Genomic DNA, 19,744 nt, shown 5'->3' with positions numbered 1-19,744 from the left:
GGGCTTTGTGATGGCCACTCCAATACCTTGAATTTGTTTTTCCCATTTTGCCACAACTTTGGAAGTATGCTTGAGGTCATTATCCATTTGAAAGGCCCATTTGTGACCAAGCTTTGACTTCCTGACTGATGTCTTGAGATGTTGCTTCAATATATCCACATTTTCCTCCCTTATGAAGCCATCTATTTTGTGAAGTGCACCAGTCCCTCCTGCAGAAAATCACCCCTACAACATGATGCTGCCACCCCCGTGCTTCACGGTTGGGATGGTGTTCTTCGGCTTGCAAGACTCTACCTTTTTCCTCCAAACATAACAATGGTCATTATGGCCAAACAATTATATTTTTGTTTCATCAGACCAGAGGACATTTCTCCAAAAAGTACGATATTTGTCCCCATGTGCAGTTGCAAACCGTAGTCTGGCTTTTTTTATGGTGGTTTTGGAGCAGTGGCTTCTTCCTTGCTGAGCGGCCATTCAGGTTATGTCGACATAAGACTTGTTTTACTGTGGATATAGATACTTTTGTACCTGTTTCCTCCAGCATCTTCACAATGTCATTTGCTGTTGTTCTGGGATTGATTTGCACTTTTTGCACCAAGTACGTTCATCTCTAGGAGACAGAACGCATCTCCTTCCTGAACAGTATGACGGCTGCGTGGTACCGTGGTGTTTATACTTGCGTACTATTGTTTGTACAGATGAACGTGGTACCTTCAGGCATTTGAAAATTTCTCCCAAGGATGAACCACATTTGTGGAGGTCTATAACTTTGTTTCTGAGGTCTTTGCTGATTTCTTTTGATTTTTCTATGCTGTCAAGCAAAGAGGCACTGATTTTGAAGGTAGTTCTTGAAATACATCCACCGGTACACCTCCAATTGACTCAAATGATGTCAATTAGCCTCAGAAGCTTCTAAAGCCATGTCATCCTTTTCTGGAATTTTCCAAGCTGTTTAAAGGCACAGTCAACTTAGTGTATGTAAACTTCTGACCCACTGGAATTGTGATACATTGAATTGTAAGTGAAATCATCTGTCTGTAACCAATTGTTGGAAAAATTATTTGTGTCATGCACAAAGTAGATGTGCTAACCGACTTCCAAAACTATAGTTTGTTAACAATGAATTTTAATGACTCCAACCTAAGTGTATGTAAACTTCCGACTTCAACTGTACCTAGAATCCTATATGAAGGGTTCTGCCTAGAACCATATTTAAAGGTTCTACCGAGAACCGTTTTATCTTTGGAGTGTTCTTCCTAGAAACATCAATGAATGGTTCTAACAGCCTTATTAGCCTTTAAAATAAAAACTTTTATGACAATAATTACACATCAATGAATGGTTCTAACAGCCTTATTAGCCTTTAAAATAAAAACTTTTATGACAATAATTACACATACTCAACGTGTACACATACGCAAAAGTATGCTACTTGAACATCATGGGAATTAATATGGAGTTGGTCACCTTTGCTTCTATAACAGTCTCCACTCTTATGGGAAGGCTTTCCACTAGATGCTGGAACATTGTTGCTGGGACTTGCTTCCAGTCATCCACAAGATAATTAGTGATGTTGGGCAATTAGTCCTAGCTTAGGCCTCAGCATTCAAATTCATCCCAAAGGTGTTAGATGAGGTTGAGGTCATGGAAATGTGCAGGCCAGTCAAGTTCTTCCACACCGATCCGATCTTGACAAACCATTTTTATATGGACCCTCACTTTGTACACGGGGGCATTGTCATGCTGAAACAGGAAAGGGCCATCCCCTACAATGACATTCTAGAATCATCTAGAATGTAATTGTATGCTGTAGAGTTAAGATTTCCCTTCACTGGAACTAAGGGGCCTAGTCCAAACCATGAAAAACAGCCCCATACCATTATTCCTCCTCCAAAAAACATTACTGTTGGAACAATGCATTGGGGCAGGTTGCTTCTCCAAGCATCCGCCAAACCCAGATTGTCGGACTGCCAGATGGTGAAGAGTGATTCATCACTCCAGAGAACATGTTTCCACTGCTCCAGAGTCCAATGGTGGTGCGCTTTACACCACTCCAGCCTACGCTTGGCATTGCGCATGGTGTTCTTAGGCCATGTAAACCTATTTCATGAAACTCCCGATGAACAGCTCTTGTGCTGATGTTGCTTCCAGAGGGAATTTGGAACTCTGTAGTAAGTGTTGAAACCGAGGACAGACGATTTGTATGCGCCCCAGCACTCGGCAAACTCCCATTCTGTGAGCTTGTGTGGCCTACCATTTCACGACTGAGCCTAGATATTGCCACAATAACAGCACTCACAGTTGACCGGGACAGCTTTAGCAGGGTAGAAATTTGACGAACTGACTTGTTGGAAAGGTGGCATCCTTCGAAAGTTATTGAGCTGTTCAGTAAGCTGCCAAGGTTTGTCTATGGAGATTGCATGGCTGTGTGCTCAATTTTATACACCTGTCAGCAACGGGTGTGGCTGAAAAAGCCAAATCCACTAAACTAATTTGAACGGGTGTCCGCATAGACAATTTTGTATATATAGTGTATCAAAAGGCCTTTCTTTGAGGGCCTAGTTATACCCTAACACAGTGGTGTTAAGAAAATCCTGGTTTACAGGCCAAATCGAATAAATTCACATGCAAAAACACAGATATTAAAACAAACAGTTCTGAAAATTACCCTGCAATAGAGCATGCTTGGAAATATGTCTCTATGTAGAACCCTTGTTGTCTCTATGTAGAACCCTTGTTGTCTCCCAAACAACACTTGCCTTCCCGAAAATCTTTCTTGACTTCCAAAGAAAGAATCATCCTTTCTTTCAAAAACAGTTCTTAGGATATTAAACGTTCTAGGTAGAACCCTTTGCATTACAAAGAACTCTTCTTGGTAGAACTATCTCTCCACAAATAACCCTTTTGGAACCATTTTTTCTAAGCGTGCAAGCATCTTCACCTAGTTCTGCTATAAGATAATTGAACACCTTTTCTAATGCCTTTAGTGATTGGCAGTAAAAAAATGATGGAAGACATTGATAGCCCCTTGTCTCTGACCTCCTTCACTATCCAATCTAGGAAGTGCAGTTTATCTGTAGCCACTTGACCCAGTCCATGTCTGATGTTTGTCTTGTTGGAGCTCACAGTCACTTAAGTTGCCTTTTCCATATGCAATAGCTTGGTCACCCGGCCTCTGGACTCAACGTCTGCAGATGCTGTCGGCGCCAACACAGGTGTAACTGAAAGACAAATACATGCACCATTGTATCAGTAATCAAGCCATTATAATAGCCTACATTTCTCAAAGGAAAATCACTGGCATCTAAAATGTTTGAAAATATTACAGACACACTGCAGTATTTCAAGATGTAATATTTTTGTAATTTTTTACAGGGGTTTATGTGCAAAGCATATACTGTTTTTTTAATCCATCATTTTAGCTAACACTCATAACAAAAGTGGACGACTGTGTTCTTGCATGTCCCTCACACAGACCTAGAGGCCCTCAACCCAGCATGACATAGAGATATTGTTCTGTTAAATGATAGGAAGTCAGCTGGTTAGGCTTCCTCTTGAATTTGAGGGCTACAGGATAGGAAGTTACAAGACACTTTATGAATATGGGCCCAGGACATGAACTGGCACTGGTTTTATTTGGTGACAAGACAATGTTTACTCACCCTCTTTGGCAATGTATCAGAGTTCTCCCAGCTTTACAAAGCTGTCGGTGAAGGCTGGCCTCCCTTTTGTACTCTCTCTCCTGGTTGAAAGAAAATAAGATCCAACATAAGAGCCTAGATCAGAAAGTGCAATAATAACATACAGTACATAGTTATGGATTTACAAAGATAAGTCATCATATTGTCCATTACTGTCCGTAACGTTGAAATGTTAGGTTAGAGCAAGGCATATGGTCAGCTAAAGTTAGCTAGATAGCTAGATTTGGGAAACAACTTCAAGAGCTTGTGTATTGGTTGGACTCTGAGTTGTGAATCATTCTGGTGGGTTGGGACAGAAAATAACCCTACCATGAAAAAATTAATGTCAACAAAGACATATGTCTAATATCTAGGAACTCTACTTACCGGACGTAAAGTGAAACGTGACCCTCAATATCAAATAAACGTCTGAATCCAACTTTTGTCCAAACCACACCGTATTCCTGCTGTGTAGACAGTGGTAGATTTTGTGGCAGGAAGTCTTGCGTGAAGTGTGTGGTCTCATGGCAGCTCACTGTCTAACTCAACAGGAATAGGGTGCGGTTTGGACAATAGTTGGATTCAGAAGTTTATTTTATAGCGACGGACACATTTCACTTTACAGCTGGTAAGTAGAGATGCTAGAGATTGGCAAAGCATGATATAGGTTCTTTCAATCGCATTCATCACCCTACTCTGCCTCTGTCTCCTTTTCTGTGTCTTGAGCTCTAGCGACAAACCTGCAACAATGTATCAACTGGGTCCAGCCAAAAGTATGAGGACACCCTTTTAAATTAGTGGATACGGCTAGTTCAGATACACCTGTTGCTGACAGGTGTATAAAATCGACTTTCAACGTGGCACCGTCATAGGATGCCACCTTTCCAGCAAGTCAGTTAGTCAGATTTCTGCCCTGTTAGCATGGGGAAGCTCTATTATTGTGAAGTGGAATCATCTAGGAGTAACAACGGCTCAGCTGCAAAGTGTTGTATCACAGACTTGGTCAGGGAGAGGTTGAAAATGTCAGTGATGGTCACGCCAGTTGGTCCGCGCATGCTTTGAATACACGTCCTGGTAATCCATCTAGCTTTGTGAATGTTCACCTGTTGACCTGTTTAAAGGTCTTGCTCACATCGGCTACCAAGAGCGTTATCACACAGTCATCCAGAACAGCTGGTGCTCTCATGTATGCTTCAGTATTGCTTGCCTCAAAACCAGCATAAGGGTGATTCAGCTCATCTGGTAGGCTCGCGTCAAAGGGCAGCTCGCGGCTGGTTTCCCTTTGTAGTCCGTAATAGTTTTCAAGACCTGCCACATCCGACGAGCGTCAGAGCTGGTGTAGTAGGATTCAATCTTAATCAGGTATTGACTCTTTGCTGTTTGATGGTTCATCTGAGGGCATAGCGGGATGTCTTATAAGTGTCCAGATTAGTGTCCCGCTCCTTGAAAGCAGGAGCTCTAGTCTTTAGCTCAATGTGGATGTTGCTTGTAATCCATGGCTTTTGGTTGGGATATGTATGTAAGGTCACTGTGGCGATGACGTTGTCAATGTACTTATTGATGAAGCCGATGACTAAGGTGGTATACTCCTCAATTAAATTGGATGAATCCCGGAACATATTCCAGTCTGTGCTAGCAAAACAGTCCTGTAGCTTAGCATCCACGTCATCTGACCACTTCCGTATTGAGCGAGTCACTGGTACTTCTTGCTTTAGTTTTTGCTTGTAAGCAGGAATCAGGAGGATAGAATTATGGTCAGATTTGCCAAATGAAGGGCAGGGGAGAGCATTGTTTGCATCTCTGTGTGTGGAGTAAAGGAGGTCTAGAGTTTGTTTCCTCTATCAGACATCCCCAAATGGGCACTTTTATACATTGTGCGCAGGCCAGTTACTATTATGCGTGCTCTGATACACTTACTCAACAAGGACAGAGAAACCAGAAACACATTTACATGGTGCGCTCCAAACAAAAGACAACCAAGAAATTGACAAAACTCTCAAATGGTATGAAGTAAACTAAAACTTGTTTCTCACAACTGTAGCAAAGGTGGTGAACACGCAAACAACGTGTCCACTCCAAGAATGGTAAATGACTGTAATAATACAGTGGGGCAAAAAAAATTTAGTCAGCCACCAATTGTGCAAGTTCTCCCACTTAAAAAGATTAGAGAGGCCTGTAATTTTAATCATAGGTACACTTCAACTATGACAGACAAAATTAGATTTTTTTCCGCAGAGAATTACATTGTAGGAATATTAATGAATTTATTTGCAAATTATGGTGGAAAATAAGTATTTGGTCACCTACAAACAAACAATATTTCTGGCTCTCACAGACCTGTAACTTCTTCTTTAAGAGGCTCCTCTGTCCTCCACTCGTTACCTGTATTAATGGCACCTGTTTGAACTTGTTATCAGTATAAAAGACACCTGTCCACAAACTCAAACAGTCACATTCCAAACTCCACTATGGCCAAGACCAAAGAGCTGTCAAAGGACACCAGAAAATTGTAGACCTGCACAAGGCTGGGAAGACTGAATCTGCAATAGGTAAGCAGCTTGGTTTGAAGAAATCAACTGTGGGAGCAATTATTAGGAAATGGAAGACATACAAGACCACTGATAATCTCTCTCGATCTGGGGCTCCACGCAAGATCTCACCCTGTGGGGTCAAAATGATCACAAGAACGGTGAGCAAAAATCCCAGGACCACACGGGAGGACCTAGTGAATGACCTGCAGAGAGCTGGGACCAAAGTAACAAAGCCTACCATCAGTAACACACTACGCCGCCAGGGACTCAAATCCTGCAGTGCCAGACGTGTCCCCTGCTTAAGCCAGTACAAAGCCATGCCCGTCTGAAGTTTGCTAGAGAGCATTTGGATGATCCAGAAGAAGATTGGGAGAATGTCATATGGTCAAATGACACCAAAATATAACATTTTGGTAAAACCTCAACTCGTCGTGTTTGGAGGACAAAGAATGCTGAGTTGCATCCAAAGAACACCATACCTACTGTGAAGCATGTGGGTGGAAACATGATTTGGGGCTGTTTTTCTGCAATGGGACCAGGACGACTGATCCGTGTAAAGGAAAGAATGAATGGGGACATGTATCGTGAGATTTTGAGTGAAAACCTCCTTCCATCAGCAAGGGCATTGAAGATGAAACGTGGCTGGGTCTTTCAGCATGATAATGATCCCAAACACACCGCCCGGGCAATGAAGGAGTGGCTTCGTAAGAAGCATTTCAAGGTCCTGGAGTGGCCTAGCCAGTCTCCAGATCTCAACCCCATAGAAAATCTATGGAGGTAGTTGAAAGTCCGTGTTGCCAAGCAACAGCCCCAAAACATCACTGCTCTAGAGGAGATCTGCATGGAGGAATGGGACAAAATACCAGCAACAGTGTGAAAACCTTGTGAAGACTTACAGAAAACGTTTGACCTCTGTCATTGCCAACAAAGGGTATATAACAAAGTATTGAGATAAACTTTTGTTATTGACCAAATTCTTATTTTCCACCATAATTTGCAAATAAATTAATTCAAAATCCTACAATGTGATTTTCTGGATTTTTTTCCTCATTTTGTCTGTCATAGTTGAAGTGTACCTATGGTGAAAATTACAGGCCTCTCATCTTTTTATGTGGGAGAACTTGCACAATTGGTGGCTGACTAAATACTTTTTTGCCCCACTGTATATTGATACGTTAACAGAAATTACTGTAACCAAACATTGTAGATTAGAAATTATGGGGATTAGAGTTCATTTACTACCGGTGATGTATGTAATGGGGAATTTATGAACACTAACACTCAACAATAATTCAAACAATGAAAGCACACGGATAGGCAGGAAAAAGCGCATTCTGGAAAGAGACGCGCCTAATGCATCTTCACAACACCCCCTTCACCTTAATTTAAAAGTACTCTCAAGACACATTATCTTCACACATAAGAAATACTCTCACGAACGTGGTCAGGTCCAAAGCAGTAGCAATTATGGAAAACCAATGCAAATTCAAAACAAATGCACTTTCACTTATTTAGTCAATTTTATACAATTGTTTGGTGTGCTGAGGCAAAGCCTTGGCACAGGTGCCATACGATACCTGTACTAGTCAACCGATGTCTGTACTAGACAAATAGAGCTAAGATGTCTCTCCCCATAATCAGTGGAAAGCTGCCCCACTCTGTACAGTTGTTCTAGTTAAATTATGGCTAATGCTCCCCCTGCTACAATACTACCAAGCTAGCTCCTCCAGTCAGACCAACAGTGCAGACAGAGTATCCCAGCACAGCAGGTGCCTGCCCTCTCACCCCTCACAATGAATGCCTCAATCCTCTTGTTATCTCATGCTGTGAAGGGAGCCCAGCCGTGTATGCGCGGGAGTGTGTTGTGTGAGTGTGCATGCATGCGTGTGAACTACCTGTGTGTTTGTGTTTGTGTGTGTGTCTGTGCGTGCTTGTTGGTGTGTTTGAGGTCATCCTCTCGTTGCATGTTGTGAACGGGTCAGTGGAGCCTCCTGCCAGGCTGGGCTCAGGTCTTGCCTGCTGACCCGAGGCACCATGTCTGGACAGATCACCCATGGCCCGGCCACACTGTTGGTGACCGCACTGATCTTGCTCACTACTCAACCAGACCAGGAGAGAAAAAGCATGCAAACTTTCCCACATTTTGTTGTGTTACAGCCTTAATTTACAATGAATTACATTGAGATTTTGTGTCACTGACCTACACACAAAACCCCATAATATCAAAGTGGAATTATGGTATTATACATTTTTACAAATTAATACAAAATGAAAAGCTGAAATGTCTTGAGTGAATAAGTATTCAACCCCTTTGTTATGGCAAGCCTTAATAAGTTCAGAAGTAAAAATGTGCTTAACAAGTTTCATAATAAGTTGCATTGACTCAATCTGTGTGCAATAATAGTGCTTAACATGATTTTTCAATGACAATCCCATCTCTGTACCCCACACATACAATTACCTGTAAGGTCCCTCAGCCAAGCAGTGCATTTCAAACACAGATTCAACGAAAAGGACTTGGTAGGTTTTTCAATGCCTTGCAAAGAAGGACATCTATTGGTAAAAAAAAGCAGACATTGAGTATCACTTTTTAAGCATGGTTTAGTTATTAAGTACACTTTGGATGGTGTATCGTTACACCCAGTCACTACAAAGATACAGGCTTCCTTCCTAACTCAGTAGCCGGTGAGGAAGACTACCGCTCAGGGATTTCATTATGAGGCCAATGGTGACTTTAAAACAGTTACAGGGTTTAATGGCTGTGATAGGAGAAACTGAGGTGGATCACACCATTGTAGTTACTCCACCAAACTCACCTAAATGGCAGAGTGAAAAGAAGGAAGCTTGTTCAGAATAAAAATATTCCAAAACATGAATCCTGTTTGCAATAAGACATTAATGTTGCAAAAAATGTGGCAAAGAAATGAACTGTCACAATCTGATCTGTTTCACCTGTCCTTGTGATTGTCTCCACCCCCCTCCAGGTGTCACCCTTCTTCCCCAGTATCCCCTGTGCATTTATACCTGTGTTCTATGTTTGTCTGTAGCCAGTTCGTCATGTTTGTCAAGGCAACCAGCATTTTTGTTATCAGCTCCTGCTTTTCCGTCTCTCTTTTTCTCACCCTCCTGGTCTTGACCCTTGCCTTTCCTGACTCTGAGCCCGCCTGCCTGACCACTCTGCCTGCCCCTGACCTGTACCTTTGCCCCACCTCTGGTTTACTGACCCCTGCCTGCCTTGACCTGTCTTTTGCCTGCCCCTGTTGGAATATTAAACCATAGTCAATTCGACATGTCTGCATCTGAGTCTTACCTTGATACCTGATATTAACTTGATGTCCTGGGGCAAATCCAACACCACATGACCGAGCACCACTCTTCATATGTTCAAGCATGGTGGTAGCTGCATCATGTTATGGGTATGCTTGTCATTGGCAAGGACTAGGGAGTTTCTTTTGATAAAAATAAACGGAATCGAACTCAGCACAGGCAAAAAGCTAGACTTCACGGTGCTTTCCAACAGACATTGGGAGATGGTCATGTATATTGATTTTGTGTTCAATTAACCATTTCTTTGTAGATTTGGATATGTGCTTGGGGTTATTGTCTTGATGGAAGATCCACTTGTGGCCAAAAACCTGCCTGCCTCTGCCACAGTCAGACTTGAACCCCATTGAAAATCGGTGGTCTGATTTCAAGAGGGCAGTCCATAAGCGCAGACATAGGATATCCAGGAGCTGGAAAGATTATGTAAGGAGGAATGTTTTAAGATTCCTTTCAGTGTGTTCTCCAATCTCATAAAACATTTTCGAAAAAGTCACAGTGTTTTTATCCTCACAAGGGTAGGGAGCCCAAAATTTTGATCCCTATTTTTTTATTGCTTGTTAAGCAAAATCTCCTTCTCAAATCTCCTTCCCAATTTGATTAGTATTAAATAATATAATTTCCCATTTTTTAGCATACAATCTTTATCAAGGGTGCCATTAATTATGGACCCTGACTGTACATACCTACATTTACCACGAGTCTGTTCTTCATATCAATGCAGAGCAATAGGTATCGCGTAAGAAAGCTTCTCTTCCCTGGAACATGGTGTCCTCTGGGACAGCTCATGCATAAACCCGCCCCCTCGGCCAAATCCTTCTTCTGAAAACAACAAAAGGGAAAACTCCCGACAGTTGTTCTTTACTTTCGTTTGAACCACCATGTTGTGTCAGAAAGGAAAGAGCACTGCAGGCCCCTAAGGAGCCTTTTGTCAACAAGTGGAAAATGACAGGTTCCTCTCTGGCGCACCGCGACCAAAATGTCGCTGTGCGGTCATCCAGTAGAAGTCCTGTGCGCCTGGGCCTACCACGGCGGGAAGACAGATGGATGGGGGTAAAGAAGGAGAGGGAAAGGAGAGAGGGGGACTGTGTACTCCGATCCCTGTCTGGCTGTCACCACGGGTCAGTGCATCTGATGTTTGAGTGCACACCTGACATATCTCTCTCTCATTCCCCACACTATCGCTCCCTTTGTTTTTCTCTCTGTTCTCTCCCATCCCTCTATTTCTCTGACCTCATATCACAATTCCTTTGGGTTTCCCTTTTCATCTTTGTTTCCCATCTTCATATTTCTCACATCCCTCTCTCTCTCTCTCTCTCTCTCTCTCTCTCTCTCTCTCTCTCACCCACCCACCCCTCTTCTCTGTAGGATGTGATGGAGGAGCTGGCTGAAAGTTCTGAGTTCAATGAAAGTAAAGGTCCATGCCTGGCATTCCGTCAAGCAGCCTCAGTCCTGAAGAGTCTGCCGTCAGCAGTGCACTGTCTGGAGGCCATCCAGGGCCTCCCCTGCCTGGGGGAACACACCAAGGCTGTCATGGAGGTAATCTCCACTGCATACCACATTAACTAAAGAGTAACATTATTGTTTAAATGGATTTTCTAAAATTATCATTTAATCTAGAGAAATATAATCTATATTGTTCTCTGTGAAGTGTTCAGTCTTGATTGTATGAAAATGAACCGTTCTGATTGATTAAATTACTTATGCATCTAATTAATTATGTTAAATGTTTAAATTATCCTATATTTATTTTGGAAAAATAACTGGCGTTTCAGCGTCAAGTAATAATCATAGAGATGAATGGAGGACTCTGGATGGATCTAACTTGTTTTAGTATAGACATTGCAATTGAGGGCTTCCACCATTTAGTGATCAGCGAGTATTGTCTTTTTCAAATTGAGTTGCCTACGGTTTGTAAACCAAAGACTAAGGTAATATAAAGGAGCCAAGACAAAGATTTATACTAGGTCATTGGTCCCAAGATCCAGACTCAGTGAGTTGAGACCGTAATAAGTTCAAGACCAAATTTATGTTGTCTCAAGTGGTCTCAAGATCAAGACCACTAGATCAATAGTCCATGGGCCCTTTCTTCATTTGTAAGAAACTCAAGTACAGTACAGTACAGTACAGTACAGTACAGTACAATAAACAAACATTTACTACAGTAACTATTGGAATTTCAATTTCCTGCTGTACCGAAACTGAACCGAACAGTGTACCCAAAACCGCAATATGTACTGAACTGTGGGTTTGGTGAACCATTACACCCCTACTAAGGAATTAACATGGTCCACACACACCAACACAGTTGTGAAGAAAGCACGACAACACCTCTTTCCCATCAGGAGGCTGCAAAGATTTGGCATGGGCCCTTAGATCCTCAAAAGGTTCTACAGCTCAACCATTGAGAGCATCTTAACCGGCTGCATCACCGCTTGGTATAGCAAATACTTGGCATCTGACCGCAAGGCGCTACGTATGGCCCAGTACATCACTTGGGCCAAGCTCCCTGCCAAGCTCCCTGCCATCCAGGATCTCTATACGAGGCATTATCAGAGGAAGATGCTAAAAATTGTCAAAGACTCCAGCCACCCAAGTCATAGACTGTTGGTAAGCGGTACCAATGCACCTAGTCTGGAACCAACAGGACTCTGAACAGATTCTACCCCCAAGCCAAATAGCTACCCGGACTATCTGCATTGATCCTTTTTTTGCAACTCTTTTGACTCATCATAAATGCTGATACTATTTATTATCCTGTTGTTTAGTCACTTTATCTATATGTACACCTATATATACATATCTACGTCAATTACCTCATACCCCTACACATCGACTCGGTACTCTTATCCCACTGCTCCTGAGTGGCACAGTGGGCTAAGGCACTGCATCTCAATGCTAGAGGTGTCACTACAGACATCCTGGTTTGAGTCCAGGCTGTATCACAACTGGCCATGATTACAGAATGTAAGTAAGCATTTCACTGTAAGGTTGTTGTATTCAGCGCATGTGACAAATACACTTTGATTTGATTTGAGTCCCATAGGGTGGTGCACAATTGGTCCAGTGTCGTCCGGGTTTGGCAGGGGTAAGCAGTCATTGTAAATAAGAATTTGTTCTTAACTGGCTTATCTAGTTAAATAAAGGCTACATATAGCCAAGTTGTTGTTGGGAAGGATCCATAAGTAAGCGTTTCACTGTTAGTTTACAGAGCATGTGACAAATAACGTTTGAATACATTTTAGCTACAATACATACTGTATCTAAACACCCACTGAATTAAACATTCAAAAGCATGAAAGCTTATGAAATCACCCCAAAGTCTACCAAGAGATTATAGGATTGAGTCGTCTTTAGAGAGCTCAAGCTCATACAGAAAACATTGTTGCTAACGCCAGCTAAGTTACTTACATGGACAATGGAAATCAGTCATTTGATTCTAGGTGTAGCTAACTAGTTAGTTAACCAAATATCCAACAATAATGAAGCCAGCTAGCAGCTTGAAATGAAGTGGTTTAAGTCCCCAGCCTTATTCAAATAGTCATTTTAATGATTAAGTATTCTGGTTATTGTGTGCAGCTAGCCATCCATCTAGCCATGCTAGCAAGCCAGTCAAATTTCCAATGTCCAAAACCAGCTATCTAGCCACATCTCGGTTGTTAGCCATCAAGTGAGAATGTGACGTATCAGTTACTGTTGATGTCTGAAAACTCATCTAGCCAGTTACATAAAGCTAAAGAAAGGAACATGTCCTTGAGTGCTCCTGGAATGAAATAATAACATTGCTTCAATGCAAATGTCAGTGTCACGCTAGCTAGCTAGCCAGCTAGGAGACAGTCAGTGAGTGGCTAGCCAGCCAGTAAATGCTATTAAAGTAACGTTAGCTAATCCGTCTGCCATGGTTGGCCAGCCAGGCTGTTAGCATTCCTCAATCAACTTTACTCCAAGCGCCGGGAATAGATTGCTTTAGCTTCGTCCAGTCTGTCAAATGTAAGGGTCTCTCCCTCATTAATGACCTGAAGATGGAGCTGAAACTTGATCCCCTTTTTGTAGAGATAGGCTTTGATGACCTTCTTCACGGGTTTGGCACTCCTGCTTGGGTAGAAATGTATATCTTGCCCACTGAATTTTTGTTGATGCTCTCTCGCCCAGCGCATAGCACATTCCTTGTCTTAGTAGGGATAAAGGCGAGCAATGATCCCCTAGGCCACTCCATTGAGGGGCAGGCAAACGGCAGGTCAAGGCAGGCAGGGGTCAATAATCCAGATGTAGAGCAAAGGTACTGGATGGCAGGCAGGCTCAGAGTCAGGGACAAGTAGAGTGGTCAGGCGGGCGGGTACAGGGTCAGGACAGGCAAGGGTCAAAAACCAGGACGAGAAAAAGAGAGACTGGAGAAAAACAGGAGCTGAGATAACACACTGGTTGACTTGAACAAACAAGACAAACTGGCACAGACAGGCAGAAAACACAGGTATAAATGCCTAGAGGATAAGTGGGGAAGATGGGCAACACCTTGAGGGGGTGGAGACAAGCACAGGGACAGGTGAAACAGATCAGGGCATGACACGAGGTCTGGCGGCTTGTCAAAGACATCATTGCATATCACTTCCAACGAATCTACATTTGATAGCAGAGCTGTGTTGTCTGTTTTCAGACGGGTGACAGCCTTTCAGACGGGTGACACCCGCTCAGTGTTGTCGGTGGTGGAACCTTCCATTGTAGTGAGACATTGCCCAAAAGTGTTGACTGTTTCTCAAAATGCATCAATGGAAGTTTGGAGAGGTGCCAGCAAGGTGCTGATTTTTTTTATTTATTTCATTTCACCTTTATTTAACCAGGTAGGCTAGTTGAGAACAAGTTCTCATTTGCAACTGCGACCTGGCCAAGATAAAGCTTAGCAGTGTGAGCAGACAACACAGAGTTACACATGGAGTAAACAATTAACAAGTTAATAACACAGTACAAAAAAGGCGAGTCTATATACATTGTGTGCAAAAGGCATGAGGAGGTAGGCGAATAATTACAACCTTGCAGATTAGCACTGGAGTGATAAATGATCAGATGGTCATGTACAGGTAGAGATACTGGTGTGCAAAAGAGCAGAAAAGTAAATAAATAAAAACAGTGTGGGGATGAGGTAGGTGAAAATGGGTGGGTTATTTACCAATAGACTATGTACAGCTGCAGCGATCGGTTAGCTGCTCAGATAGCACATGTTTGAAGTTGGTGAGGGAGATAAAAGTCTCCAACTTCAGGGATTTTAGCAATTCGTTCCAGTCACAGGCAGCAGAGTACTGGAACGAAAGGCGGCCAAATGAGGTGTTGGCTTTAGGGATGATCAGTGAGATACACCTGCTGGAGCGCGTGCTACGGATGGGTGTTGCCATCGTGATAAGGCGGAGCTATGGCGCAGCCATATCCCCTTTTAGGCTACTTTGCTCTTTAGCTAGCTCAGCTACAGGTGTGGTCATAGACAAGGTCTCTGCAGCAGCAGGGCTGGCTGTGGCAGACATTTTCAGTGCTCAAACACTTGAGTTGGCCTTCATGGATGCGTTGGTCATAGCAGTTCTCTTCAGGTTGGTTTTGACCATGGCACCACAAAAAGTGCTTTGAAGAAAATAGCCAAACTATATATCAATTGGAAAACTAGATTTGGCATGTTAAATGTTAAAATGAAAAGTTTACTTGGGAGCCTCTCTTAACTTCAATTGCCTGACCGGAGGTTCCCTCAGAAAGATGTTTATGAATAAACAAAACTACTAATTAGATCAGTATATATCAATGTATTAATAAAACCACTCAATATGTTCTATTAAAATAATAGTGTTAGTTATACTCAGAAAATGTATAGCTTTCTTTTCAAACATGTAGTTTAGGAGTCAGGTTTGGGCTAGCCAAGTAGCCTAGTGGTTAGAGTGTTGGACTAGTAACTGAAGGGTTGCAAGATCAAATCCCTGAGCTGACAAGGGAAAAATCTGTCATTCTGCCCCTGAACAAGTCAGTTAACCCACTGTTCTTAGGCTGACAAGTAGCCTAGTTGTTAGTGCTTTGGACTAGTAACCAAAAGGTTGCAAGATTGAATCCCTGAGATGACAAGATAAATCTCTTCTGCCCCTGAACAAGGTAGTTAACCCACTGTTCCTAGGCCATCATTGAAAATAAGAATTTGTTCTTAACTGACTTGCCTAGTTAAATAAAAGTAAAATAGAAATAGGTGTATAATCAATGACTATATTCATATATAGTTATGATGTAAATGTAAATACATGTAATTTAACGGTGGGACTGCAATTTGCACCACTTCTGTAGAATCACCCATATACACTTGTGCATGCATATACATACACATTTCAGACTTCAGCCGCAGTCCATGTAACATACACACACACACACACACTTACTTTTGAGAAGACTGTCCTGTCACATCGGGTCAATCCACCCCACCCTCCCTGAACACACGTTCACAAACATCTTCAGGGCAGAAATCGTTGCAGGCTGTAGAGTGTCAGAGAATGCCTATTTGAATTGAATGCTAAGCCACAGCTGGGTGAGATCTATGGGCAAATCCATGCAGGTCTGAAATTCAGGCAAAGGTCTCAATACAAATGCATGGTGAGAAAGAAGAGAGAGAGGACTGACAGCTAACCTCTCAAAGCTCAGACACAGTCTTTATCCAAAAGGATGACAATTCTTTATGTTATTCTTTATGTCTTGAGATTCCCACTCATACTGTCATTTTGCCTGATATAGGTGTTCGCTGAGAGTCCGTCATTACCTAACCTACTTCTCAGAGTGGCTCCTTGCAGAACACAATCAAAAAAACTAAACCAGTGACATGATACAAAACAGTGAAAAGTGAAACTAAAAAGAGTGAAGCCCAAACGTTTCACATGACCGTGGACATCGGAGTGACACCCTGTAAGCAAACACTGAGTTGAGTATGTTGAGTGAACATCAGAGAGGAAAAAGCTAAAAAACAACTTAGTAGTAGCTAGTAGTGAGCACCGAGGCAGTGGTAGTGCTGAACCATGTGTGTGTGTGCACCCCAATGAGAACATGTGTCAGAGCAATATCCCTGAGCTTGAGGAGGGTGGGCCTTGGCTTGACGGTTGATTACCAGCATTGAGCAGTGAACTCTAGGCAGAAAAGTATATTCTACTTTCAGATTCCAAGAACACAGGATGAGATGTTACTATCCTTTGTGCAAGCACTTCCAAGAGTTCATGAACAGTGAGCCTGGTGAAATTTGGGGAGCGCATCGTCAGTAGTGTAGCTGCTGTTCATTGTTACAATATTAACCTCAAATTTGTAAACGCTTCTCCACGAGTTGTGTCCTCTGAGATGACCAATTGTGGTTCTATTAGATAATTGTGATGTTGTTTGGAGTGTTAATCCTACACCAGGGTCCCCCAACAAGTGGACTGCGGGACGATTTTGTTTTGGTCCCCTCACATTTTCTGAGAAAACAATAATGATACTTTTTCTTTATCATTATTTTTTAAATGTTGGACATAAAGTGATTTTAATTTTGGAAATCTGTTCCAAAGTATTCCCACACATAATAGAGAGATATACAGTGTGTGATCATTTGCATATGTAAGCAGGGTTTTAAAATAATTATGTTTTAGTCAAATATTCAAATATCTGTTCTTATTGCGGTAATTTTGCTTTTCTGTAATCATTTGTAATTATGTTCTGGCCCCCTGAACATGAGCTCGAGAAAAAATCATCCTGAATTGGCTGAATCTAGTTGATGATCCCTTTACCACACCCTTTGATAAATGTGATAAGGAAACACTTAAAATGTGACCAGCAAATTAGTTCTGCTCCCCAGAGAGGAGAACACTATTAGGCTCGGGAACAAAGCCTGTTCAAAACAAACATTTAGAGCTGTGGAAAATAACATCCTGAGCTTTTCATTACAGCTATTATGGAATTAATCCGATGCTTAACCATACCAAATATATCATTTATAGAATAGAAATGGAAATGAGCATCAAAGGGGTACTTGATTTAAGTATAATCTGTTCTTAAATGAAAAGCAATTACTCAAGCTATATAACTGTTTTTAGAGAAATTACTTAGAACTTGGCAGGTAAAATCAATATATTAATGTAGTCTACTTGATTTTCCACAGGAGATCCTTACATTTGGCCGCTCTTTTAAAGTTGAAGAGATACGGTGTGATGAACGATATCAAGCGCTTAAGGTAAGTAGCTCAAAAGGAACTTATTTTGAAATTATTTTGAAGTCATAGACATACCATGGCTTTTATTTCCTGTACATTTCCACCAAATGATCATTGTATACACCTTACAAATGCTGCCATTAAGTATTTATATAGTACAAGTACAAGTAATTCCGCCTCCCAAAGAGGTCCAATCTGACAATATGTTCTCATGAGTACATCTGTCCTCCCTTGCCAGCTGTTCACCAGTGTGTTCGGGGTTGGACCCAAAACAGCTGAGAAGTGGTACCGCAGAGGGCTGCGCTCACTCCAGGAGATTTTGACCGAGCCCAACATCCAGTTGAACAGGATGCAGAGAGCTGGTATGAACAGGAGTGGCACACAACCTCTTCTCTTTCTTTTGATATCACAACATAAATATCCAGCTGCACTTACTTTTCATATTGACCAAACTGCAGACAGTATTACTATAACAAACTCTGCTGGTATCTCTATCTCTGGGATTGTGTTCACAAAAAGTCTCAGAGTAGGAGTGTTGATCTAGGATCAGTTTAGCCTTTTAGGTCATGATGAATACGATTATATGAAGAGAGAGGATCCTAGATCAGTACTACTGCACTAATCTGATACTCTTTTTGAAAACAATCCCTAATTCTGTTAATGTAATGTCCTAGAGTAGGTTCTTTACCACAGCAGTAGACCCCCAGACAATTAGCACTTCACGGAGAGAAGCTGAGACCTCAGGGGGAACTCGGTAGCCAGTAGGCAGATGGTACTGTAGCATACATTGTCTGATTCTCTGTAATAATGGTATGGGAATAATAATGCATTTTATTTTGTAAAGTGCTTTCGTGCATCAAACAAACACAACAACATGTTCAGTCACCTCCTTGTCTGAAGAACTAGTGAATAAACAGGATAATGTCAAGCCCTGCATGTTCTTTTCAAAAGTGTCATGGAATGTAGGCCTACACAGCCTGTGTTCACAGTAAACGCACAGAATTTTCACAACATTCAAGTTTGTGCTCAGTAGACATGGGAATGTGCTTAGTGGCAATTTTTTTTTAGGGAACATTGGTAATGACACAAAAGAAACGTGGCACAGTGTGTCAATAATAACACATTACCACAGGAAATGAAGAAATTGATTAAAATGCTGGAAGTGAATGCTGGAATCAAACAATTAACTATGCAAATGAGCAAACGCTGTGTGCATTATGGAAATAGATCCCTGGCTCAAATAGAACCTGTCTCTAATAGTGTTCAGTGATTTAAGCAAATTAACACCCAGGCTATTAATTGAAGTGTTAAGGTACCCTTGTTATTTTATCATTGGCTTGGCGAAGTCTTCCTAAACCACTCTTTTATTATCTGTTCTATAATGGTTAATAATGTTTTATTCAATTCAATTTCTACTCAGATACGTTTTTTTGGAAGCAGGTGAAATTTCCAGTAAACTAAACTGAAGTTAGAGAGTTTTAGCATTCTCTGTCGCTCTTGAGCAGTTTTTTGTGAAAGAGCAACCCAGATCGTGAACCTTCTTTGTCTTAGCAAGAGTACGACGTTCTTATATTATTCTGAAACATACACTATATGTTATATTTAAATATGTTATATATATATATATACTGTATATATAGTATATATTTTGAAACATCCATGATTGTCAACTCGGAAGAGTGGAGGAGAAAGGTAGAGAGGAAAGGCGAGGCGAGTACAGAAGTGGAGGGCAAGTCAGGAGAGAGAAAACATATTTCTTATTGTCACATGAATTTAGAGTAATACCTGTTGTCCTTGAACATCAATTAGGTTCTATTCTCACTCTTAATTGTATTTTTTGTGGCTTAGAGAGCTTTAGCACTTAGGTGTGCAGTGTTAAATGCATTCCCCATGTATGAGACATTTCATTTGCACATGAGTATGTCATGATACGTTTCATGTAGCTTTACATCAGCACGTTTGAAACATCAAATATATTCCATGTTGAAATCTTCATATTAAACACAAAAGTATTCACTAAGTTG

General features: G+C 41.6%; 1 protein-coding gene across 1 annotated transcript in view; it reads left to right on the top strand.

The window, feature by feature from the left end:
• The window catches only part of LOC135511671 (DNA nucleotidylexotransferase), a 143,369-nt gene that overhangs the window by 22,513 nt on the left and 101,112 nt on the right, over positions 1-19,744 (top strand). Inside the window, exons 4-6 of the mRNA XM_064933151.1 lie at positions 10,901-11,071; positions 17,670-17,741; positions 17,959-18,082. Of these exons, the coding sequence (XP_064789223.1) occupies positions 10,901-11,071; positions 17,670-17,741; positions 17,959-18,082 (367 nt within the window). The remainder of the gene's footprint in view (positions 1-10,900; positions 11,072-17,669; positions 17,742-17,958; positions 18,083-19,744) is intronic.

Source organism: Oncorhynchus masou, chromosome 24, assembly GCF_036934945.1.
Source record: "Oncorhynchus masou masou isolate Uvic2021 chromosome 24, UVic_Omas_1.1, whole genome shotgun sequence".
NCBI classification, from domain to species: Eukaryota; Metazoa; Chordata; class Actinopteri; order Salmoniformes; family Salmonidae; genus Oncorhynchus; species Oncorhynchus masou.
Note: the sequence above shows the minus strand (reverse complement) of the source record. Positions and strands in the feature narration are given on the sequence as shown.